Source organism: Siphateles boraxobius, unplaced genomic scaffold (genome assembly GCF_051911475.1).
Source record: "Siphateles boraxobius isolate OS27281-9 unplaced genomic scaffold, OSU_SipBor_1 130, whole genome shotgun sequence".
Taxonomy (NCBI): Eukaryota; Metazoa; Chordata; class Actinopteri; order Cypriniformes; family Leuciscidae; genus Siphateles; species Siphateles boraxobius.
In genome coordinates this window covers 19592374-19618503 of record NW_027508734.1, presented here as the reverse complement: position 1 = coordinate 19618503, position 26130 = coordinate 19592374, and the positions used below count along the sequence as shown (strand labels likewise).

The 26130-nt window shown below is 41.9% G+C and overlaps 1 protein-coding gene across 4 annotated transcripts; it reads left to right on the top strand.

Moving 5' to 3' along the window:
- Nucleotides 1–1034: 1034 nt before the first annotated feature.
- Nucleotides 1035–25426, top strand: trim66 (tripartite motif containing 66). 4 transcript variants are annotated; one of them, XM_077228407.1, is made up of 18 exons: nucleotides 1035–1459; nucleotides 4187–4518; nucleotides 5140–5305; nucleotides 8644–8773; nucleotides 9045–9161; nucleotides 9423–9537; nucleotides 9767–9913; nucleotides 10204–10321; nucleotides 11031–11686; nucleotides 19046–19252; nucleotides 20423–20513; nucleotides 20635–20716; nucleotides 21330–21510; nucleotides 21596–22293; nucleotides 22381–22501; nucleotides 22669–22743; nucleotides 22838–22990; nucleotides 24325–25426. In XM_077228407.1, exons 2-18 carry the CDS (start codon nucleotides 4510–4512, stop codon nucleotides 24565–24567), a joined length of 3309 nt encoding a protein of 1102 aa, XP_077084522.1. In that variant the 5' UTR covers nucleotides 1035–1459; nucleotides 4187–4509; the 3' UTR covers nucleotides 24568–25426. The 4 variants fall into 4 exon arrangements, with proteins under 4 accessions (XP_077084522.1, XP_077084521.1, XP_077084524.1 ...); XM_077228406.1 differs by having other exon boundaries at nucleotides 1043–1459; nucleotides 20420–20513; XM_077228409.1 differs by lacking the exon at nucleotides 4187–4518 and having other exon boundaries at nucleotides 1077–1459.
- Nucleotides 25427–26130: the final 704 nt, after the last annotated feature.

Below are 26130 nucleotides of genomic sequence, written 5' to 3'. Positions count from 1 at the left end.
TCAGAGAAAGACATAATGAAAGAGACATTTGGACAGGCACTTTGTTTATTGCATATGCCATTAATGTCATTTTATGCACTAAAATGTTAAACGAACAGAGAAATCTAAATTAGATTTAAAATCTTACCTCCAGAAAATTATGAAAATGAACTTTATATAAATACAAATCTTATCAGTACAAAGTTCACACAAATATTCAACAAAATTATTAAAAATAATTGTGTTAGATGACGTATATTTAAATAAAAATATATCAATATGCAATATTTTTTACAGATTTATGGTTGGTTAAATGTATTTATGTCTGGTAAATATTCTCAATCCACTCTCCCTGGGTGGGTATCACAAAAAAGTTTATTTTGGGCCCTGCCTGGGCAAGAACAGTCTCAATAATGTCATCAAAGCCCTGAGAGCAAGTGCAAAACTGACATCTTTCTCCACAAGTGGCACAGAAGGTGCCACAACAACTGTGTTTTGTAGCACTACCCAGAAAGAAAAAACAGTTCAGGAAAGCTGTCAGTCACATGGCTACCAGGAGAGATTTATTTTTGTAGACAAAGTTCAAATCTGTGAAACAAATTGTAGGTATTCTAAAAGCTGTTGAACTAGGTGCCAAATTATAATTACATACAAAATACGAATTACAGTTCAGATACTGTATATCCAAGAAACTAACCAAAATATTATTCGTGTGTGTGCTGTAACATTACCACGAATTGGCACTTTTTGGGGTTGATTTTATTTTTTAACCCGATCCCAAAATATATTTATATTTACATTAAAATGCCATTTTATCCCAATTAAATTGATCCTGATAAAACATGTTGAATAAACATCGTTACCTAACCTAACCCTATATAAGAGCCGCAACGTGTGATACGAATAATAATAATATGATTTAATCTGCCAGCACTAGACATGTAACTGAATGCTTTCTATATTGTCTTGCTGGCCGCTCAAATCACTATAGTTTGGTAAAAATGTTTTTAATCCATTTCCTCACCTGAAAGCTGAGGCAAAGGCGACATCTGCTGGATTGGATGCAGACGACATTTAAAGGTAAAGAACTTTAGTGCGCAACGCAGGGTGCGTATCACGAAAAAAGACGGGAGCTGAAGGACAGGATTGATAATGCGGTCGGTTACATTACAACTTTGATTACGTGTGCTAGATATTTTCCACAGATGGCAGATCTACTGGAGTCTACACACTGAAAGTTGTGCATCTCTATAGATGTATGCACGATTGTGCCTTTGACAGTTGCAGTGCTTAAGCGGTAGAGGAAATAAAATCACAAACGTTTAAAAAATATAGTCTCCAGGGGTGGAAAGACTTTTAAGGATATGGTTATATAGCTAGTTTAGACACTGAAGCATTGCTGAAATCGCTTTAATCTTCCAGCCGCCGAAGAGGAGGAGGAGGATGCTTTTTGGATTTGTGCCTCTTCAAGAGAAGCAAGGTGCGGTTCAAACTCATTATGTGTGCATGCGTTCATCACTATTTCATTTTCTATCGTCGTCAGTGTGATTATATCAGTGACGCTCTATGCGCTAATCGCAAATGTTGCACGTATAGCCTATATGAGCAGTTTGTGCAGGATTTTGTGGAGTCCCATCCCGTGAGGTGTGCGAGAAGATTCTCCCAAAAACGCAGAGGTCTATAGTGCGCATTTTGACATATTACAACTTAACACGTGCATGTGTTTCGTATCATGTTATTCAACGCGATCGTTTTAGCACCATTCATTTTTTTAAAGTGTTTCTGGGGAGTACACCTTTATTATTATTCTTTTTTTTAAAGTAAATGGGGCCAAATAATTACTATTTTAGAGGGCTTGAAATGGAATTATTCCTATTATTATCTGTCCCTTAACAATAATTTGTTTCACTTAAGAGGTATTTGCCTCCGATATTGACTCCAATTACTGTTTACAGGTTTAAATGGGACAGTAGCCTATGTTGATGTCCACATTGCTGAATAATTTGGGGTGGGGGGGGCAACGATCTGTCAGTTGTTTGTGTTTTGCAACGCAAATTGCAGGCTAATTGGGAGCCATTAGCTAAACTTCAGTAAGCCTGAAATATTTTACTAGACTCTGAAAAAATGTGTTCGTGTGTTATATTTCTGTAATTCTATCCACACTGACTTGTCGTGCATTGCCGAAGTATACTGTAGGCCTAACTCGTATGGATCGTAATGGAAAGTCCGTGCGCATGCGTATCGTATGTTTGGATCCCGTCTTTGGTCGAACAAACTTTTGTTCCAGTTGGCGTCTAATTTTGGTTCTGACTTGCAACTTTTTGCCATTTTTATTATAATTTATTATTATACTTTACTTGTAGGGAAAAAATATAGCTGTATGAAAATGTCCATTTACTAAGACTCCCTTTGTTCTGGATTACCGCAAAACCCCCCATCCTGGCCCATAATTCACACCTTATAGCCTATGTATGAATATTTAGCCTAACTTTTTTTTAGCACACTGGTAATGTGCAGTGTTTATTCTGCAATAGCTTGTGGTTGCTTATCATGGTCATTTTCAGTGGCTACACTTATATCTGCTTATCACTGTACAGCATAATAGATAACTCTGCATTCATATAATCTCATAACATTTTATCTCAGATGGTTTATTATTTTTATGTAAATGTTCTTCTGGTATGTTGTCATTGGTACCACTTCCTTTTCACCTATAACAATGATATTGACAAAGTCCTTTTCTCCTATAAATAAGATTTACTTTTATATTACATTTGCAACTATCTGCAACTATATCCAGTGCATGAAAACATTCCATACGGTACAGTAGGTTTCCATATGAAGTAACCTTTCAAGTGTGTGCGCTTGAAGAGACCCCCACCACCCCTGACGCCCCCCCCCCCCCCCCCCCCCCCCGATTTTCGCACTAAATCATGTGACTTTGACAGCCGTTTGGCTATATGTAGCTTGTCTCACTAGACAAATGTCTTTGCATATTTACACATGAAAAGGAAATAATCATCTCCTAGAGGCCCAATGGTAATTTAAACATCAGTTAAGTTTGTATCACTTATATAAAGGATATACTATATTCTTTCAAATAAGCGATGAGTGTGTTAAGACTTCAATCTGCAAACCAATAATTGGCTAATATAAGTATTCACTTGTAATGAGTGAAGACATAATGAATTGAATAATCTTACATTACCATCTGCCATGATCTCATAACCAATGATGTTAATGGATGTTACTAAGGTGTTCTTCCAGGGTAGGAACCACCTCTCAAGTTTCTATTAATGTACTTTCTCTAGAGATGGCTGTGCTTGCTCAGGCAGATGGATACTCATGGTGAATTCACTTACTGGAGAAAAGGAGCTATCTCTGGCAGTAAGAAAGAGAGAGAGAGAGGAAGCGTAAGCTTTGTGTTTTAAAAGCCAAATGGAGTGGCACGGAAGACAAGACGGGAGACGCAGGCACGGCTGTCTGCCCGAAGAACAAGAGAAAGACTGGCTGGGTAGACTAATTGTGTTTTAAAGTGGGTCTGTGGGTACACAATGGGGAATCGGATGGTTTTAAGCTCCCATGAGCAGCTCTAGATGAAGAGAGAGTTGTCAGATTTGTAGGTCAGGCTGCAGGGGTTGTTGTCAGGCAGACTCACGGTGGTTTCTTAGTGGGGATCTGCACGACACCGATGTCAGTTCGGGTTACGTACGGTTTCATTAGTTTACGCCAATCCCCTTTTGCCCACCCGCCCGTCTGCATTTTTCCACTTTATGCATTGGTTGTTGAACATCTACCTGTGAAAGATTTTGAAGAATTCATTCCTCAAAATTCTTTCGAGAAGATGAAGTTTGATACGATCATAATTGATTTCACGCTTTGCAGGGCATTGTGTGAGCATATCTCAATTCCCATCTTCTCCTGGAGAAGGCTGACCCGGTTTCAGCGTGTTACGTGGGAGCGGGTCCTGTCCAGAGGGACCTGTCCCTTACTAGTGCTGATCTAAGGAAGTGAGGAAGGAGGGCACCAACGTGTGTTCCCTCATCCCCGATCCATCTCACACCCTTCGCGTGCAATTCTCTTAAATATTGTAGGTCATCTGGCACCTCTCCCCTTCCATTTTTGGCAACAAGGGCTGCCGGGGATATTTTGTCCCAGAAAAAAAAATAATTATCAGCCCTCCCTAATTCCCAATTATTATGAACAGGCTTATTTAAGAAGAAAGATCATGGTGGCTGTTAGAGGGAAAGATTCGGGATTCAAGCTGCTGCAGGAAGCCAATGAGGAGAGCTACGCGCTGGCCACGGCTGAGGGCACACGAGGAGGAGCGCTCAGGAGTCTACTCCACTGGGGTTAAAGTGTGCAGTGTGCACTACTTCCTGCCGCAGGTAGAGCTGTCACAGTGTGGTGTGGAGCTCTAGCTGTGTCAGAGGCTTGCCGTGTCCTTGCCTCACTGCTGCGAGAGCGCCTTGGCTGGATATCACAATCTTTCTCACGCTCTCACAGAGGAATCTGGATCCCGCCACCACCATGGAGAAGGTAAGACGGTCATGCATTGCATTTTCAGGGAGATTTGGAGAGTTTGATAATGCAACATTTGAATTGCCTTTGGTTTGACACTGAGGTAATCAGCAAACTGCGGCTTCTTGTGAGACACAAATTTCGCATACTGTGTGATTGTTTCGCTGGGTTTGCTTTTTGGGAATACTGCGGAATGTGAATGTGAATATTTTTGGCATCCTTTGAATGGGCAGCTTTGCTTTCATTAAAGTGTGGGGTACAGAATGAATGCTTTATGTTGTTTTTCATGACAACAATGCTTGGTTTATAAATATTAAGTCCCAGAAGACATATCCAATAGTTTAAAGTGATAATTCACCCAAAAAATCAAACCTACATGACTTTCTTTCTTCTGTAGAGCACAAAAGAAGATGTTTTGAAAGTCAATGGGGTTGAAACAATACTGACTAACTGTATGAACAACAACAAAAAAACACTTCTTTTGATAGTTTAAAGTGCTACTTGATATATTTACAGATGCTACTTTAGCTACTTGCTAGATCAAGACTCCCACTCACTTGAGCCTGACAGATTTGTCAGCAAATCTCATTCTATCGGAATACAAAAGAATGATTATAAATGTATCTGCTTGTGCTTCAGTGCTGTTCTGAGTGTTCAGAGCCCCGGATGGCACAGAGCTTGTGCACCTTCTGCAACAAGTGGCTGTGCTTCCAATGCACAGACCTGCACCAGCATGAGAGAGTCTCCACTCAACCCTCTGATCTGCAGAACCAGCCGCGAGACCCTCCATCACCGTCTGAAATAGGCAAGACGTCTCTCTTTTGCCAATCTGTAATTACTTTCCTCTTTTAGCTTCGGTTGGCTGTTTGCTTGCACATTTCTGCTCTTAGCCACCGGACATTATCAGCTCTGCAGCATATTTTTCTAACCTCGCTTCTTTAACACAATGAATAATGCATTTTATAATAAGTGAGAATAATTATCCTGTGATGTATTGTAGTGGTGTATTTTTTATGTGACCTAGTTTCTAAAACTGATTCTCTCTCAGAAAACGCAGCACAAATTTGTCCAGCTTGTCCTATGCTAGCTTCGTTTCATCGATACTCCTGAGCTTTTTCGTGAGATGATCTGAAATCCACTAAACATATGATAACGACACCACAAGTCGTCACAAAAAAAACAAGAGAAGGAGTGATAAAGTGATAAAAAGAATGACAGAAAAGAAAGATAGAGTGGTAGAGTGTGAGAGAAACAGAAGTGCGGCTGTGAAACAGGATGTGGTCGGTCACCAGTATGCACTGAGACAGTGGGAGCTCTTCAGTGTTGGAGCCTGTGGTCTCATACTTTAACACACTCTCTCCCTGTGCAATGTGTCAGCGTGTCTCTGTCTACCCTATACTGTCACAGCATCAGCCAGCCGGCGCTTCTGATGGACAGACTGTAGATCCAGTGTGACAGGTGCTGACACAGAGGTCCTTTATTTCTAATGGAGTTCTGCATTCTGCCTGACTAACTCTCTCTGGTTGCAGAATTATATACGCAAAGGGACTGTTAAAATGATCATGTTTTATTAAGAGTAGGATTTTTTTGGTATAATGGAACGGAAATGAGAATGTTTGATTTATTTTGTTTATGCTGTTTGCTTCAGCCAAGGTTCAAGTAGATGTGTGTATTCAAACAAACTAATTTCTGGATAGACAGCTTTGGTAGAGTTTTGTGGTTTTATGTGCAGAGCTGAAAAAAGCAGGTGCATTTTAACAATAAAAACATTATTATTTTTAATGTTGTTTTTTTTAAAGATACTCATTAAACCTGCATTTATTTGATCAAAAATACAGTAATACTGTGAAATATTACAATTATACTTTAAAATATATTATTTATTTCTATGATGCAAAGCTGAATTTTCATCACTCATTACTCCAGTCACATGATCCTTCAGAAATCATTCTAATATGCTGATTCATTATCATGTTAGAAACAGTTATACTGCTTAATTTATAATAACATATGATTCATTTTAATTAATCTTAAATTTTATAACATATGATACTTTATTTATAATAAAAAGTTAAAAAAGAACAGCATATATTTAAAATAGAAATCTTTTGTAACAATATACATTACTGTCCAAAAGGTTGGGGTCAGTCATTATTTTCTTTCTTTTTTGAAAGAAATTAATACTTTTATTCAGCACGGATGTTAAATTGATTAAAAAAAGTGATAGTAAAGATTTATATTGTTAGAAAAGTACTTTAAAAAAAACTTTTTATTCATCAATATATCCTGAAAAAAGAATCACAGGTTCCCAAAAAAATATTAAGCAGCACAACTGTTTCCAACATTGATAATAACTGAGTATCAAATCAGCATATTAGAATGATTTCTGAAAGATCATTTCACACTGAAGACAGGAGAAATGGATGATAAAAATTCAGCTTTGATCACAGAAATAAATTATATTATAAAGTATATTAAAATAGAAAACCGTTATTTTAAATTGGTTTAATAATATTTTAATTTAATTGTATATTATTTTAATATTATTTTAATATTATTTAAATTTTAACATAATTTTTTTATTAGTTTTAATAATATATTATTTTAATTATTTTAATAATATTTCACAATATCACAGTTTTTTTCTGTATTTTTGATCAAATAAATAAATGCAGCCTTGATGAGCATAAGAATCTTCTTAAACTTTTTTCAAAAACATTACAAATAGTAATGTTTCTAAACTTTTGACGGGTACTGTATTGTTAAAATAAAAATATAAATGTATATTAATTTAAGTAAAATAAATAAATACAAATAAATAAATAAATAAATTATATATATATATATATATATATATATATATATATATATATTGTTTTATTGGAAAAACAAAATAATTATAATTACTTAAAATAAAATAAAATGGTGTAAGCCCTGTCTGTGTGGGTACCCAGCGAACAGGGAACTTTCTCACCACTTACACCAGTAACATTGTGGCAAGGTTCTCTTAAAGCTATGAACAAAAATTCTTCCAGTAATGGAAAAAAAAAGATTTTTTCAAATGTATGTTTTCTTTAATAATATTCTCACAAAGGTAACACAAAAACATTATTTATACATCATTCATAGAACATTTTTACCTGAAATGTTGATGTTTGCTTAGCATTTTTTTTTTTTAATGTTACTACTTGTTTCAGAATGTTTAGAGAACATTCAAAAGTAACATTCCCATTATATTTGCAAATGGTAAAATGGAACATTAATGTTCGCATAACCAAGATTTTTTTTTAATACATTTTAAAACTGGATGTTTGGCACGGTCAGAGAACATTCAGAAATAACGTTCTTATAACTGGATGGGAATGTCAGCAAAATGTTCTTAGAACATCTTTTAGTTAGCTGGGTAGTTTGTCCAGTGTCCAATGTCCAGTGCTGGATGTATTTCAGAAATGTGGGCCATTCTAAAGGCACATGTGAAAACAGTATCTCTTCTTTATTTGGTTCTTCGAATGCAACTAAATTGTTAAAATTATTTAAAAATAGGATAAAATTTAAAAAATTTAAACTTGTATGTGTATGTAGTTTATACGACCATGCCATGTAGCATTCTGATCTGATGGTTTCTAAATGTCCAGTGCTGAGTTTGTGTCAGAAATGTGGGCCATTCTGAAGGTACACGTGATAGCAGTATCTGCTACTTTATTTGGCTCTTCAAAAGCACATGTAGAGTTACAATCCGTATTGGCAGGGCTTTTAATGAGACATTAACTGATTGATCAAAGCTCTGCTGTGTTCCATTTTTGTCTGTTTTTCTTTTGCTGGAAAAAATATGCATTTATACGTCCAGAAATATTTATAAGCATTTTGATGTGCTTTGTTTTTCCACTAAAAATAAATGAAGCTAGCATAGAGAGTGACTCACAGAGGCCAACAAGGTCTTTCGCTCTACATTGGTCAAAATGATTTGAACATACTTAAAACCTCATTAAACCTCTAAGAGATTCCACATGCTTATATTAACACATTTGTTTTCATGCATTTTTCACTCGTACGTTTGTTATATTTCTTTTTGATTTGTGATTCTTGATTACAGATAATGTGGTCTTAATCATTCCCTCTTCTCTGTTGTGCTGCGTGTCTCAGGAGCCGGTTGCTGCGGGCATGCTGTTGTCATGTGTCCCCTCCATAAACAGGAGCCTCTGGAACTCTTGTGTGAAACGTGCGACCTCATGGCCTGCAGCATCTGTCACCTGTCCGCCCACAAAGACCACCGGTATGCGCAGAGGACAAATACCCACTGACATGCATGCCTACATTCACGATGCACTTGTACACATACAAGCACTTGCAGACACACACTCTCTCTCTCTCTCTCTCTCTCTCTCTCTCTCTCTCTCATACGTCTTTCTAAACACATGCACAAAGATGCAGACAGAACAGATGGCCTCTTTCTCACGTATTAACAACTATATGCTATCGAGCATGTTGTGTGTAAACTTTAAAAGTCAAAGGTGTTTTACTTGCTGTTGTTTTCTTGTCTTTAGGCTGGTGCATGTTGGGAAAGCTCTGCAAGACCAGCGCTGGCTCCTGCAGAACCTCATGGCCCGAGTGGAGGAGAAAAGATCAACTGTGGAGAGCACCGCCAAACAGATCCAGGGCAGGTGGGACGATACCTCATCTATTCCACCTCCTTGATGCTGCTAATGTTAGCGTTAATGCTAGTTAAGCAAAGCGTGTCAATTACTCATCTAAAACGTGAACAGATAAGCATAGATTAAATGAAGCATAATGACATTAACAAGATCCATTACTTCCTTTGAATGATTTCAGCAGATGTTTAACCATCCAGATGTACTGGCCATATCGGTTTGTTTATCCTCCCTTAGCCATCTCCCTGTTCATTTTTCTTTCCGTTTGTCCAGGCTCCACGGTATAAAGATCACGCAGAGGAAGGCAGAGAACCAGATAAAAATGGCAAAGATGATTATGATGAACGAGCTTAACAAACGGGCCAACCTATTAATAGAACAACTAGAGGTAATTACTTTTTCCCCTCGTTTCCCTCTCCATCTTTCCAAACGTATTCATCTCCAAACATCCAGCTTACTGTGGATGTACTGGTGATGGAGCGTGCGGAACAGAACGTCTTCAGAGCGAATCATGCAAAATAGGCAGATTCCGCCAAGTAGTGACATATCCAAACAGATGGGGATCTTGGGAAAAGTGATGAGGGGATCCATGTTTTTGTCGTTGTCTTCCGGTGCAGAGTATCTCCAGTGATTTCAAGCAACGTCTGGAGGACCAGCTGCAGGGGGCCATAGAACTGTGCAGCCAGCTGGAGCATGTGCAGAACTTCATTACCTGGGCTACGGCCCACCACAGACGCAATCCGCTGCTATTCAGCAAAGAGCTGGTAGGATTTTCTCAACGTCCAAGTGGGCTTTAGATGTTAAGATTCCTGGCAGCTGCCTGCTATGTTTCTGGCAGGTCTCAAAAAGATGCCAGCGCTATTAGTTTAAAGCAGCCTCACCTCTTTTTGCTGCTGCATTTAGATCTCTTAGAGTTAGCCTTAATCATGCTCTCATCGACTTAAAAATAGAGACAGTGCAGAAAGAGTTTCAGTTTCAATGCCAGAATTGCATGCAATATTTATAACTCAGTGTCTCTGTAATCATGAGGTTTGATCTATAATTCATTTGTCAGATTGCTCTTCAGATGCAGCAATTACTGGAGCCACTGATGCTCTCAGAGGCTTGGACCCCATTGAAAATCAAGTTTAACTGGGATGCCAGCTTCTGGACCAAGCAGATGTCCACTTTAGGTAAACTGAAAAGGCCTATCACAATGCAGTATGCAAATACCATGATTGATGACATCATCATCACTTTCAGAACATTCTAACAATGTCAAATGGACAATTTTAAATGGTCATACATTTTAATCTTTACAGTTCTTCAAAAATAGTGTTTGAAAATTAAATAAAATACTTCATATTTTGTTTTAGGTTTGCGTTTGGATGACAATATCCTTTAAGTTGAGCAAATATTTTGTCATGTTCGTTTGACAATTTTACTAAAGTTACATTTAATTTCACTCATCAAAAATAACATTTTAGTTGATGAGAGTGCAAAGTTAAACCAAATGTTCAAACAGTTTATACAGTATATAGATTTAAACATGTAATATATTCATCAATAGTATGTTTTAATTAAAATCATTATAATTATAAATAATGATTAAGAACGTAATCATTTTAAATAATTAGCATCATAATGTGCATTTTTCATTTAGTCTTTGTTATCATTGATAATAATTTTATATTTAAATTGTATATAAAATATAAATGTATATACATTTAAGAAAAAAATATATATATATATATTGTTTTATTGGAAAAACAATAAAAAAAACTTTGTTAACGCTCTTGTCAGTAATACAAGATTAACACTGGTGGAGAAGAAAGATGAAATGTCTGAGGAATGCTGTATCTATTGCCACACAATCATTGTAATGATTCCTCCTTGCTTTAGGTCAGCTGGTCGTTGAAGGTGGAAGTCATTCATACCCAGAGGTTGTGGGTCATCCCAGTATCCTGCGACCCCAGCCTGTCCCATGCTTAGCAATGCCTCCTCTGTGCCATGCGGTGCGGGAACCTGGCTGTGCCTACCAGACCTTCTGCCAGCCCCAGCTCTGCTGCCTTCACTGCAGACCTACTCAATCCGTCCCTTTGGATAAATTCCCTGCCCCGTGTCCTCAAGCCACCAGGCGTAGCTCCCCACCGTCCCTTCACAGCTGTTGGGATTCTGATGCATCTGTCCCCATGCATCCAACTGGTGCTCAGCCTATACAGCAGTCCACCTCTCACCCTGGATCTGACCTCGTCCAACATGAATCCAGCTCTGCTTTGCCTCAGCAGCCTGTTGGATCCAACAACCACCCGCTGCCCGAGCCGCTCCCTGCTAATTCCATCCAGACTGTCATGGATGGGAGACACAGTGCACCAGAGCAGTCTCCTAACGGAAGAGGGCAAACATCTGCACCTGAAGCAGACACAAGGCAAGAGGCATCACCAGACAGAGAGCTCCCACAGGTCCACAACCAGGCTCGAGTGCAGACGACCACAGAAACCAGCAACCAGCCCCTGGTTGAACTGCAGCCTATCGTTCCTCGCATCGATGATGACAGGGTGAGTTTCATTAATGTGGCTCTGTGTTTATTTGTGTGTACTTTGCAAAAGCAATACCTTTGCTCTCGATGTGCTCAACACTGACCACAATCCTCAGGCCTGGCGCTCTTTAGTGCTTGCAAATGTTGCATGTCAACTGTGCTGTTTACTTGTCCACACCACAAGTCCTAGCAGATGAGAGACCATTGAGCAGCACTGCAAATGTGCTAAGGCATTGAAGAGGGCTGCAATGTGGGGTCCTTACAGTATAATGTCTTTTGGTAGTTGATTTATTTATTTTTTGTCAGGATTTTAGGTTAAAATTTATATGAATGAATGGAAAGTATACATTTTAGGTGATGTCAGTGAGGGGCCACCTTTTTCTTTTTACTATTATTAGTCATAGTTTACAATTTATACAGCTCATTTCAATTGTCCTTTACAGATATTCCAGATATTCTATGACAGTGGTTCTAAGCTCAGGGGCCAACTTCTAAGGCGGCCTCAAGATGACTCAAAATAATTTAAATGAAGAAAAAACAAGCATTAAAGTAAGCTATTAAATTAAAACTCCTAAACATAATAGATATTTCTTCATTACTGTTCCTTTAAAGAACGTCTCGGTTACGTATGTAACCCTCGTTCCCTGAGTAGGGAACGGAGACGTTACGTCGGATGACGACGAATGGGGTTTCGCTTAGAACACCTATCGACTTCGAGTATTACAAAACGAGCCAATGGCAAAGAAATGCCATGGGTCTGCGGAATTTGCATGGCGTAACTCCGCCCCACCTCGTGGGTATAAAAGGAGGAAGCCGGCAACAAGCAGATATGTTTCTTCGCTGAGGAGCCAAGACTGAGCTCAGGCGATCCCTGCGGTACAGCGGAAAGTGGCAGGCAGACGTAACGTCTCCGTTCCCTACTCAGGGAACGAGGGTTACATACGTAACCGAGACGTTCCCTTTCGTTGTCACTCCGAGTTACGTTGGATGACGACCAATGGGGTTACCAGTCTAATCACGCCACCTTCTCGGCTGTCTTCCAGTGCCCTGCGTAAATCTGAGATCCTTGTCGTGAGACTGGCACGGATGAAGGACTCCTATTTAGCACAGGAATACCAAGGTACACTGGGGAGCATATCCCATAGCTTAGAGGAAATATGCAGTTATTGCCAACCCAGAGGGGGGGACTTAGAAAGTACACATATGACCCAGAGGGATGCATATGGAGAACACTGGGGTGTCCAGCCGCAGGTGGAATATTTCAACCCCAGGGGTGGCAAGGTGGCTTGCCAAGGGAAAGACACATGCTCAGAGAGGCTTACAGTGGAAATACACATGTGGGGGTCGCTCAGAGGAGGGACCATGCACACGGGAGGCACCTAGCCGACGCGCAGGCAATAGAAACCGGCGCCGACGTCAGGAGTGCTGGAGGAACTCAGGGCTTTCGGGGAAGCTCACCTGAGGAGAATATCGCACGTATCCAGTCCGTGGAGTGGAATGGCGAGCAAGCAAAGACACCTGAGCGGGTCCAGTACTAGCTGGTTGAAGCGAGTACATGAGAGGACACTGGCTCCACTCGGAGATTGAGGCCCTCACTGCAGCTCTGCAGATGTCTGCTAGCGAGGCGCCATGCGCTAGAGCCCAAGAGGACGCCACACTCCGGGTAGAGTGGGCAGTCACACCAAGGGGGCACGGTCGACCTTGCTGCTGGTATGCCAAGGCAATGGTGTCCACTATCCAGTGAGACAACCTTTGCTTGGAGAGAGCCTTCCCCTTCAGCTTCCCACCATAACAGACAAAGAGCTGGTCTGAGGTCCTGAAACACTTCGTTCTGTCTACAAGGCGCGGAGAGCGCGTACTGGACAGAGCAGTGCCAAGGCTGGGTCTGCCTCCTCCAGGGGCAGCGCTTGCAGGTTCACCACCTGGTCCCGGAAGGGAGTGGTAGGAACCTTGGGCACATATCCAGATCACGATCAGGATCACGTGAGAGTAAGCCGGCCCGAATTCCAGGCACGCTTCGTCAACGGAGAATGCGTGCAGGTCCCCTACCCTCTTGATGGAGGCCAATGCAACCAGGAGCACTGTCTTCATAGACAGGAACTAAGCTCCACTGATTGCAAAGTCTCAAAGGGAGCACTCTGCAGGGCGGTTAGAACCACTGAGAGGTCCCAAGAGGGAACGAGAGGAGGGCGAGGAGGATTCAGTCTCCTCGCTCCTCTCAGGAACCTGACGATCAGGTCGTGCCTTCCAACAGACTTACCTTTGACCAGTTCATGGTGTGCGGCAATAGCGGCAACATAGACCTTAGGGGTGGAGGGAGACAGCCTTCGCTTCAGCCTATCTTGAAGGAAGGAAAGCACGACACTAATCGAACATCTCCGGGGGTCTTCTCGGTGAGAAGAGCACCAGTTGACGAAGAGGTTCCACTTCAACGCATAGACGTGTCTTGTGGACGACGGTCTAGCGGAAGTGATGGTAGCCGCCACCGCTGGTGGTAGGGTACTCAAACCTGCCTCGTCCTGTCCAGGAGCCACACGTGGAGGTTCCAAAGATCGGGACGAGGGTGCCATAGGGTGCCCCGTCCCTGAGAAAGGAGGTCCTTCCTCAGGGGAATCGGCCAAGGAGGTGCTGTCGCGAGGAGTACTAGTTCGGAGAACCAGGTCCGGGCGGGCCAGTACGGCGCGACCAGAATGACCTGCTCCTCGTCCTCCCAGGTGCCGGAGCACTGGGTCCCTGTATTCGCAAACCTGGTCTCAGGAGTGAGCTTAAGACAGCCAGTCACCGAGATAGTTCAGGATGCGAACCCCCTGTTCCCATGGAGGAACAAAGGCAGCCTCAACAACCTTGTGAAGGCGCGAGGAGACAGGGCTAGCCGAATGGGAAAACAGCGTACTGATATGCGCACGCCCTGACAGCAAACCGTAGGTATGGTCTGAGTCGAAGGAGAACGGAGACATAAAAGTAGGCGTCCTTCAGGTCGATCGCTGCAAACCAATCCTGTGGCCGCACACATCCAGAAATGTGTTTGGCCAGGAGCATCTTGAACGGCAGCCTGTGAAGGGAGCGGTTCGGACCAGGATTGGCCGTAACCCACCAGACTTCTCTGGGACAATGAGGTAGGGGCTGTACACCCGGACCTCCTTTCGGCTGGAGGGACAGTCTCAATCGCACCCTTCGCCAGTAGGGTAGCAACCTCCACTCTCATGATAGGGCATAGCCATCGACCAAAGTGGAGCGGACTACCCTGAAGTGGGGAGGAGACCGTGCGAACTGAATCGCATAGCCGAGCCGATGGTTCGCGCGACCCAGCGGAACAGATAGGGAAGCTCAGGCAGGCTCCCAACTGTGCCAGTGGCGTTGAGAACCACAGACTTCCCCCCGGTGGTGCAGCGAAGCGGAATGACCGGCCCAGACGTGGACGGCATAGCGGCCCGGTGTGGGGGCAAGGTCAAAACCGCACCCTGACAGAGGAGGCCAGGGAAGGACCAGCGTTCCACGGGGGCCTGCTCTGTCAGGGGTCTGGCGACAGAGGGGGACAGGGGCGAAGCGGTCGTGGACGGCACGCCGTGTCAACCACCTCCGGGACAGAGGGGGACGAGGAGAGCACGGCATGTGGGCGGCGCTCTGTGACGTCCGAACTCTCTGTGCTCAGAGACGGGAGAGTCAGTTCTTTGAAGAATAAGGATTCTTTCCCGGCCCTCACCCGGGGAAAGGAGTGGTCCTGCTACCAGCTCCTGGAAAGAACTGAGTCCCATCTCTGAGTCCCATCTCAAGAGCGCCGCTAAACCCGGCGTGTAGCGGGGGGCGGGGCTGGAGAGGACTGTTTTGGCGTCCGACCGCGGCCTCCAGAGCCGGCCCGGGTGAGCGGGCGGGGTGGGAGCCGCGGGGGGGCGCCCTCGGCGGTGGGCAGACCGAGGGATCTGTGCGGACGGTGGGGCCGTCGGGACAGAGTCAATCTCAGTCTGCTCCATCCCTGAGGAGCCCGTCTCAGGAGCGCCGCTTAACCCGGCGTGTAGCGGGGGGCGGGGCTGGAGAGGGGCTGTGGCGTCCGCCCGCGGCCCCCAGAGCCGGCCCGGGTGAACGGGCGGGGTGGGAGCCGTGGGAGGGCGCCTTCGGCGGTGGGCAGACCGAGGGATCTGGGCGGACGGCGGGGCCGTCGGGACAGAATCAACGTCAGTCTACTCATGAGCGGCTGAGAGCTGTTGTTCAAGCCCTCAACCGCACCGCCGGAGAGGCCGACCTGGGATATGGGAATGTCGACAGATGGGTCCGCGCGACATCCAGCACATCAGAGAGGTTCAGCCACAGAATGGTGAGCATCACCTGACCCAGGGAGCGTACGGCCACTTTCGTCGCTCGGAGAGCAAGGTCAGTGACGGCGCGCAGCTCAGTGAAGAGCCCTGGGTCAGTCCCGCCCTCGTGCAGGTCCATGAGCATCTGGGTCAGGTGGACCAGCAGAATGACCATGGCATGCAGTGAGGCGGCTGCCAGTCCCGTGGCACTATAGGATCCCGCCACAAGCGTAGACGAAAAACTACAGGCCACGGGCGGGTGCTTAGGATTGCGCCGAGAAGAAGCACTCTGAGGACACATAGCATCGCAACAGAGCGTTCAGCCGGGGGAACCCCAGTGTACCCAAGGGCAGCGGCCCCATCGAGGGGAGGAAAGGCGGATGAGATCAGCGAGCGGTCCAGAGAAGACAAAGGGGTCTTCTAGGACTTCGAGATCTCATCATGCACGTCCGGGAAGAGAGGTATTGGGGTTTGCCGCGGACGAGGGTCGGCGGCCTTACCCAAAACCAATACCCTAGTGATGCTGCAACAGACATGGCATCTTCCTCTGTAGCTTCAACTGAAACACGCGGGCCACCAGAGGGTAGACTCGCGGGAATCAGCAGTTCACTAGCGGGCACCGTCATTGAAGAGGGGGGCTGGGGTCACGGACACATAGTCGGCGCCTTGTTCCAGACCGTAACCCTCAGGTCACCCTGGCCACCAGCCGAAGATCGGGGGGTGGATGAGGGGACTCTCACTCTTGCGAGTTCACCGAGTCTCGACTTATATATGACGCGATGATCACGCTCCCTTGCGAGAACATGAGTCACCCACGAGCGCTGTTCAAGCATGATCAAACACACTAGACAGCGCTCGTGCCCATCAGAGTCCGATACCAGTCCGCTGCAACCAGAAATGCACGGGCGAGCCGTCTTTAAAAAGACGTGCCGCGTGCGAGCTCTTTTATGAGAGGAGAGAAAAAACTCCGCAATGTTGAAGCGCACAGGGAGACACACACACACTGGCAGATTACTGCACAGATCAGCAGGCTCTGTGAGCTCGCTGCAGATCGCCGTCACACCAACACCGGAGAGAGAAGCTCGTCTCGTAGAGCGAAGTCAGAGATGACTGTGGAGTGAAGAAATACTCTTGGCTCCGAAGCGAAAACATATCTGCTTGTTGCCGGCTTCCTCCTTTTATACCCACGAGGTGGGCGGAGTTACGCCATGCAAATTCCGCAGACCCATGGCATTTCTTTGCCATTGGCTCATTTTGTAATACTCAAAGTCGATAGGTGTTCTAAGCGAAACCCCATTCGTCGTCATCCGACGTAACTCGGAGTGACAACGAAAGGGAACCATGGTTACCACTGTCTTTGAAAACCTAGGTAGCCTATTTATAAAGTATGATTTCTAGACCTGGAAAAATCATATATATTAATAAAATCTTTTGGCATTTTTATACATTTTATGATTATACATTTTTGTGTATTCTCCAACAGACATTCTACTGACTATAAGTAACTTTGCAACTACATGTCAACTTATTCTATCCCTAACCCAACCAGTCTACTATTCTCTACTAACACTCTAATGAGAGTGAGTTGACTTGTAGGTTCAACTTTACTTGTAGTCAACAGAATGTGTTAAAGGTACCATAAAAATAAAGTGAAACCGATTATTTTATGTATATACATATATATATATATATATATATATATATATATATATATATATATATACATATATATATATTGAATTACTCTACTGTATATAGTTTGTTTGTTTGTATATATAGTCTATACATAGTTTGCTATTTCAACTCAAACATTGTGTTTTGCTGTGCTTGTGCTTTAAGTGTATTTGGTGTGGGTGACAGCATGAGAACAGTGAACCCGCAATGGGCTACACCACTCTGAATATTAATTTAGAAAGAGGAAATTGAATCATTCCAGGCAGTATCATCTCTATTTATGCAGCGGTAATGTTTTCATCTTGGCAGCTGCATATAGCACCTCTGCAAGCAGATGGTGAGACAGATATGTGAGGACAACTGTGGTGTGAGCTCAAAAACAATTAAGACCACACAATAGCGCACACACATTCAGACTCACTCTGCTCAGCAACCGCTCCTCGAGCTGTATTGGATGAGAACCAAATCAGGCTATAGAAGTTATTATTAGATCTCTTGATATCAGTATTTTGATTCATTTTCCTAGGACAAACACCAATCAAAATCAGTTTCCCTGTAAGATTTGGCACTCCAGAGGCAAATTAGTGTAGTATTTTTTTATGTATCATCTTCAGCCCATAACTGTGACATGATTAAAGGGAGGGAAAAGGCGCTTGGGTGCAACCACATATTTACTTAACCTGGCATTAATGAGAAGCTAGGGGAATTGAAGGAGCCGGCTGTTGCATTTTTCTTCATCTCGCTGTAGAGCCCACACGATTACCTCTAAAGTCTCTGAGACCTCCTACCTTCTCTCTGCACCCACACATGCTTGCAAGACACTCTCCACAGCTTGATTCATTCCACCCTCTCCTCCGCGGCTTCTATCAGGTGAGTGTTTTTAATCCTGAGGTAATTATTGCAGAAAGAGAGAGGGCTGAGAGACAGCTGGAGGAGGGGCTTCGTTGAGAGCACGGGCTGCTGCCTCCGACTCTGACATTTGTCATGTTAGCGAAGGATGCAGTCGCTTGGGCTTTTCTAGAACTTTGCGCATTAGTGAAATTGTGACAAGAGAAGAAGAGGGCCGTGGAGGAGAGAAAGTCTAATCTCTGATGTGTTAATGCTGCTTATTCAAAGAAGCCTTTTCGTGCCCCAGATGTGGGATTTACATACGATAATTGGTGCTGTAACTAAGTCATATATTATCAGGAGAATTATTTTGTACTTTTCTCTCCATTTGATAGATGTGGGCTTGTTATTGTTCTTTCTTTTGCTCCAAACTAGCTACTGTGCATTGTCACACTCAAGGTTGTTGTTCTTTAGTTCTCTGTCATCTGTTGACACTGTTGCTATGGTTGTAGTGTGCTGCATACGCTGTCGAGATCACTTTTAGCCTAGTGCTGCGCTAATGAGAGTTTGGCTCTCTTCTGTAGAGATCCTCAGCGCTAGAGATGTACGCGCTGGCTCAAGCCCGGGGAGGTGACCGTCGGAGCCGCTCCGGTTCGAAGAGGGCGACCCGGTCTCAGAGCACTGCGGTAGGACCCCGAGGACCTCGTAAAAGGCTCTGTAAAGACAGGCCGGCCAGGGCTGCTCACAACCTGGCAACAGTGGCTGGGGACCAGGGATGCACAACGCAGCAGGTAAACTTTCCATGTGATTAGATATTAGTGCAGTGGCTCTTAACCAGGGGGCCTCAGCAAATTTCCAAGGACTCAAGATAATGATTTAAAATGTAAAAAAAAAGGCAAAAGACGATTTAAAACAAGCTAAAACAATTAACAACTAAAAAAGAGATTTTTTTTGCCACAAATGAAAAAAATAAATAAAAATGGACACAGTGGTTCCAGTGTGGTTTTGTTCCAGTGCACACAGATCTATTACTTGCATTGGAGTCAAAAAGGTTGAGAACCACTTCATTAGTGGGTTTTGTCCCAGAGCTCAGCATTGTTTCTTGAGGTTCTGAAATACCTTTTAAAATAAAGGCTTTTGCAAACAGAAACAAGTTTACTACAGAGAAATTTCCTGTCAGCAGGTGTTTGGGCAGACTTTGCTTTTCCGGTAGAGCGTTCGCTTGGGCCTTGAGCGACTGAGCAGAGAGTGCACACACACTGAGCGGAACATTGAGCAGACTGGGTGCCGTTGTTCTGGCGATTTGTGCTACCGAGCAGGACCAGTCAGAGTCACTTCAAAGTTGTGCATCTTTAGAAGGTTACAAAGGCTCGCAATGTTACAAAAAAATTCTGATGTGCGACATATATTTTCAGCTCATATTTTCAGCTCATATGTTTAGTGTTTTTCAGTTTAGGCCAAAAACCGAAAACACCATTTTCAGCGGCCGAAATTTCGGTGCATCCCTAGTAAGAAAGAATAGTAGACTGATAGGAATAATTCACTTTATTAATGTTAATAGTAATTGACATTGATGAAATACTCGTGTCCTGAAGTGCTTTTCATCATGATTTTGGACTTTTCATCGTGGACTTTTTAAGTCCATTTCAAGCATCAACCTTTGTTCCATTGCACACAGATCTATTACTTGCCTTTTAATGAGTAATACAGATGATGTACATCAAAAGAGATTACTGTTGTCCAGGAAACAGTTCCTTTAAACTTGTTCTGTTTGAGAACAAATTAGATGCAGCAGCCCACATAACTGATTGTATTCGGTTTAACAAGTTCACTGTTGGCTCACATTCATATTCACTGATTCTGTATGCTGATGTTGTGACATCACTGCATCCATTACCTGTCAACAGAATGGCAGTGTTTCTAAACCTTTATTGTACTGTTTACTTCCTGTATCTCAGCAGGTCTGTGCACGTTTTGATGCTTCTGAGATGATCCCGGGACGTATAAGCAGTCACAATGCGTCGACGCTGACCACCTACAAGTCTGAACCAGGTGAAGTGGCCATTTATAATTTCTGAATAAGCTTCTGTCATGTTTAAATTGCGATATAAATAAATTAAGATATTCTGTAGTGGATTAATCAATCTACATACATTTTTTCCCCTGGTTTCAGATAATGTATATGCATATGCCTATGAAAACAGAAGGCTGAATACCAGAAAGAGCAGAATGACTCGAGAGGATCCAGACACCAGGTATAATTGATTGGATGTAACTGGCGCCGCACAATTTGTCTTATAAAAATTGCAATTGCAATTTAAAATGTTATTACAAAAAGCTCCGCTTTTGCTGATCTTGTTGATTAATTATCAAAATGACTGTAAAGAATAAATATATTTATTATCAATATTATTACTAAATAAAAATATTAAACAGTATAAGAAATGTTATTGTTGCAATATTTCACTGTAAAATAAAAATGGATTATTTAAGAAAATACATTAAAAATAACAATACAAATATTTTATTGTACAACTGTAAAATTACAATATTAATATTTATTATATTATTTATTATTTATTAATTTCTTGATTTTTCAATTTTAAACCACAGAGCATTATTTTGTGCGGAGCAGTATTTACTGCAAACTGAGACACTGAAAACACCAGGTCATAAAATAACACAGAAACACACAGTGCATACATATATTTAATTAAATCACAGTCTTGAGTCTTCTCAATTTGATAATCGCACTAAACCATATCACGATTTCGGTTTTATTTCTATTAATCATGCAGCCCTAGATACGTAACATTGCAAATTTGTCTTAGAAAGGTTGAAATGTTTGGGTGTTTTTGTTTGATACAGTGACAAAGAAGCCCCAGATGGTTCTAAGGTTCCAGTTGTGTGTCTTGAGCGACTCAAGATACTGGTATCACGACATCCACCACAGAACCATCAGAGTACAGATCTTACTTCTCAGACAGAGTCTGGACTCAAACCTGAAGAAACTTCCTTGAGGGTGCTAGAAAGAGAGGTCATTTCTCAGGTATCACTTCAATGTTGATTAAATGATTTTCTAAAAGGTTTATATCATCTTACAGTTCATAATAATAATTTTCATGTCCTTGAAGGGAACATTGGATAAGGAATCAGTTCAGCCAGAGGACAGCGTGTCGCCCACAGAGCAGCTATCACCAGAACATCTGCACAGTTGTGAATCATCTGTCTCCCTTGAGGATTCTCAGCCTCCTTTGCAAGAGTTTTGCAACCTAAACCAATATTCCGGGGTACTAGCCATCTCCAATGATTCAGATCCTGTCTTACAACTTGACACTGAAGAGATACACTTCCCATCTGAACTCAGATTAGTTATAGATTCTGATTTCCAAACTGAATCCACAAAAGAGGCTGAACCAGGTTCAGATGCAGATATGGAATCAGAGCTCCTGCAGGAATCAGATCCGAGCACTGCATCTGAACTGCAAGTCGAATCCGAATCAGATGTCATTTCGGAGCAACCTCCTGAATCAGTGCTCTCGGCTTCTGAACAGGAATTTGAATCAGATCCGGATTCCACAGCCGAAGTGAATGTGAATCTTGAACCTGAGTCTGAATGGGAGGCGGAGCCGCCGGCTCTCCAACCTGCCACTGGCTCTGAGAATGTCTCAGAACCTGCTGTTGAGCATCAGTCTGCAGAGGAAAGACCTGAGATAGAGAACGAGGACTTCTGTGCGGTCTGTCTCATAGGAGGAGACCTTCTGTGCTGTGACCGTTGCCCAAAGGTCTTTCACCTGTCATGCCACGTTCCCCCACTCCATAGTTTTCCCACGTAAGTCACTCTCCCTCCTACTTTACGTATCTGACTTTGTCTTTACTCACCACTGAAACTAACCTTTATCATCTCGGACTTCCATAGAGGTGACTGGATTTGCACCCTGTGCAGGGACTTGGAGCAACCAGAGGTGGAATATGACTGTGAGAATGTCCAGATGTCCACAGGCACGATGCCATATGGGCTGTCGGCGTGTGACCAGAAGGTAAGTGAAGGGGATGCCAGGTCTCATCTGTCCTAGCTCTGATCAATCCTGTGACCTTAGAAATCTGGGAATCCAAATCCAAAAAAAGTTCCTCCCTCAGGAATTTCACAGTTTGTCTAACAAGTGAAATATCTCTGTTGATGGATGACTTGTCTTTTTGATCACAGAAATGCGAGAAGTTGACACTGCTGATCCTCTGCAACATTCTCAGTGCTCCGTTCCATGAGCCTGTCAGCCCTCTGGTAATTTTAAAATGAAAATCTCATGATTTTATATTTGTAGATGATACTTTTATTACTTTAAATCTGTTCTTTTTTTATCTTTATCTATGTATAGGCCCGTCATTATTATCAGATCATCAAGAAACCCATGGATTTGTCCGTCATCCGGAACAGGCTCAGCAGAAACACCCACACACACTATCTTTCCCCTCAAGAGTTTGTGACTGATGTCCTGCTCATGTTCAAAAACTGTGCCAAGTTCAACTACGTGAGTGAATTGCATTATTTTTTAATCTACTTCCTTCTAGCCATTAGTGTTGAATATTTAATTTCATAACTGATTCACATTCAAACCACGTGCTAATGTAATGATTATGCATCACTTTTTTAATATCCCGTTTAATTTAGTTTAAATTAAATTCTTAATAGATTAAGCTAAAAAAAAAAGCTACACTCATTTGAGTTCATTTTGTGTATTTGCATTGTATAATAAATGAAGTTCTGAACGAAAGTTTGGGAGGAGCTTATTCATCTAATCCTGTCCATCAAATCACAAGAATTTGTAAGTGGCTACTTACAGTTCCTCTCTCTGGCATCTTCCAAATCCATCTTTATTTATTGTACAATACATTACCAAAAGTATGTGGCCATCTAGTGACACCAATTACAAATTATCCAATGACTATTACGGAGGGTCGTCGGGGAGGGGGGTTTAGGGGGTTGTGAGGAGATTAGGGCGATCGAAGGACAAACAAAAATTATTATGCTCGATTTGGCATGTTTCATTGCGTTATCACAAATAAATACTTTTATTAGGGGCAGGAAATGACTGAGGTGCCCTTGAGCAAGGCACCTAACCCCCAATCGCTTCCCGGGTGCCACAAGCTAAATGCCTGCCCACTGCTCCGTGTGTGTGTGTGTGTGTGTGTGTGTGTGTGTGTGTGTGTGTGTGTGTGTGTGTGCGTGCGTGCGTGCGTGCGTGCGTGCGTGTGTGTGTTTGTTTGTTTGTTTGTTTTCATTGCTCACTACTCCTAATGCAGAGGACAAATTCCAAATATGGGTTATGGCCTTCACATGTCACTTTACTTTCACTTTCAAAACAATTGACTCCAAGCACAACTATGTAATACGCTTAGAAAATATTTAACCAGTTTTTAATAATATTTTAATAAAGCGTGTAGATGTAATTTTTTTTCTTAGGCTGATTGGTTTTGGTCACTTTTGGTCACTACTATATGTATATGTTTTAAAAATCAAAAAAATAAAATAAAATTGTGTATGTATATATATATATATATATATATATATATATAATATAAACAATTATGTATTTTATACATAAATATATAATAAAAATATATCTTTCATCTCTTATCTTATATAATAATATCTTAATATTAAGTGTGAAACAAGACTGATTAAGACAGATATACTGATGCAATTATTTAGTATCATCAAGGTCATAAGGACCTTATTGGCATTTAGAAGGTTCATGTACTTTAGACTGATAAAAGTATTAAATGTGTATAGGAGTATACTCAGACATATGGTGTCTCTAGATCTTAAGAGGACAGATTCTGACCAAGCTGTTTCTCTCTCTAGCCTGACTCAGAGGTGGCTCAGGCAGGCCACAGTCTACAGTCCTTTTTTACCTCCAAATTGAGGGAGGTGTTCCCAGATCTGACCTGCCCTGTCCAGGAGGAGGAGGAGGACTCTGACATTGAGGATTACGAGGAGCTGGAACAAGCTATGGTGACTGGATTTCCCTGGCCCGAGAGAAGAGAGCAGAGCCACAGAAAGAGGAAGAGGAGGCACTCACTAAACTGGAGGAGAAATCACTATTAGTTGTGCTCATATACATGTACAGAGACATTTGATCCACTTTGAGCTCTGAGTTTTCCATACTGTCTGGATTGCTGTTTTTTAAGGATTCATGTTGAAAAACAGTATATGCTTTTTTCTGAGGACTAATCTCGCATATTATAATCAGTTCATGTATATGCTGTTATCTGTAGCTTTGGATAGGTGTTGATATAAGCCTATATCTCCAGACTTTGCCTAAGGTCTTGCACTAGTATTTATTCCAATGCTTACACTTATATTAAATTGTATAATCAATTTGATAGCTGACTGGTTGCTGGCAACTGCTACTTAGTAAAGATAGATATGCAACATTAATTGGTAATATTATATAATATGTTTGTTCTAAATTTCATTTTTCTTTTTATCCAAAAATCCCTTATAATGAGGTAATTTCCCAGCTGTTTAACTGTGATGATTTTATTGACCTGTAGAGGGAGCACTTCATGTAGCCTGTGGCAACACATTAGTTCATATTGGACTTTTTTGGTGGCAGGAGGTGCATAATGTGACCGAATCCCACAACCCCTTTCTAGAATAAAATGGGGATATATTAGGCTGATGTTCCTACATTACTGTGATGTTTTAAATTGATATTTCAAATGTTTATTGACTATTGAGACAAATATCTAATATCTAATGTTTTCACAGGCGGGTGGGACACTTTTTCGTCCAGCATGTTCCTCCATGTGGTTCACAAATAGGTTTGATATTCATATGTCCTTTGAATTTTGTAATACTGGTCTTAATTGCTGGAATTGCTGTGCAGATCATTTGCTATCATTTGCTATCTTTATCTGGATTGTATTGAGTCTGAAATATATACTGTATGGTGTAAATATGTGATTCAGTGCTTCTTGTTTCCTTCTTCTACACAAACATAACATTGCGGTTCCCTAATGGTTTTAAAATCAGACTTGAAATGAACCTAATTTAAATCTACAGTGAGTTATGGATGAAATTTAGCTGATTGAACATCAAGACTTCATAAAATTGAAAGCAAATCATTACATGTTGCTGGTGAGTTGAAGTCACTAAAGAAATATCAGAGTGCTTTTTTAAGAGGCCTTTGTTGAATTTTCATCAATTGCCTGCGAGACGTAAGCTCATTTTATCAAATTAAGCTCACAAATTTTCTCATGCAATTAATTACTTTTCCAAAAACAACTGTAACTTCTAGCTTTGATTGAAATGTACAAAATAAGAGATTAAAACTACATCGGGAGATTTTCAAAATAATTTAACCTTTGCTGTGTCAACAGAACCTTTCCTACGGCACCATACATTTTTTGTGACATTTACAATGGAACGAAATTGACATTTAGACATAAAACCTTTAAACACTTAAGACCCTTAAAGGTATACAAGGCTTTGTACAAAAGTATATTTATTGTAAAATAGATTTTCCAAAATGTATTATTGGTTTTTAAGAGTTGGATGGGGTTAAAAGACTCAAATATGTCTCAAGCATTAGATAGCATAAAATAGCCCTAATTTTTTTTCTGCAATTTTGTTTGAAGTAAATGGTCCATTTAGGCATTCTTACTG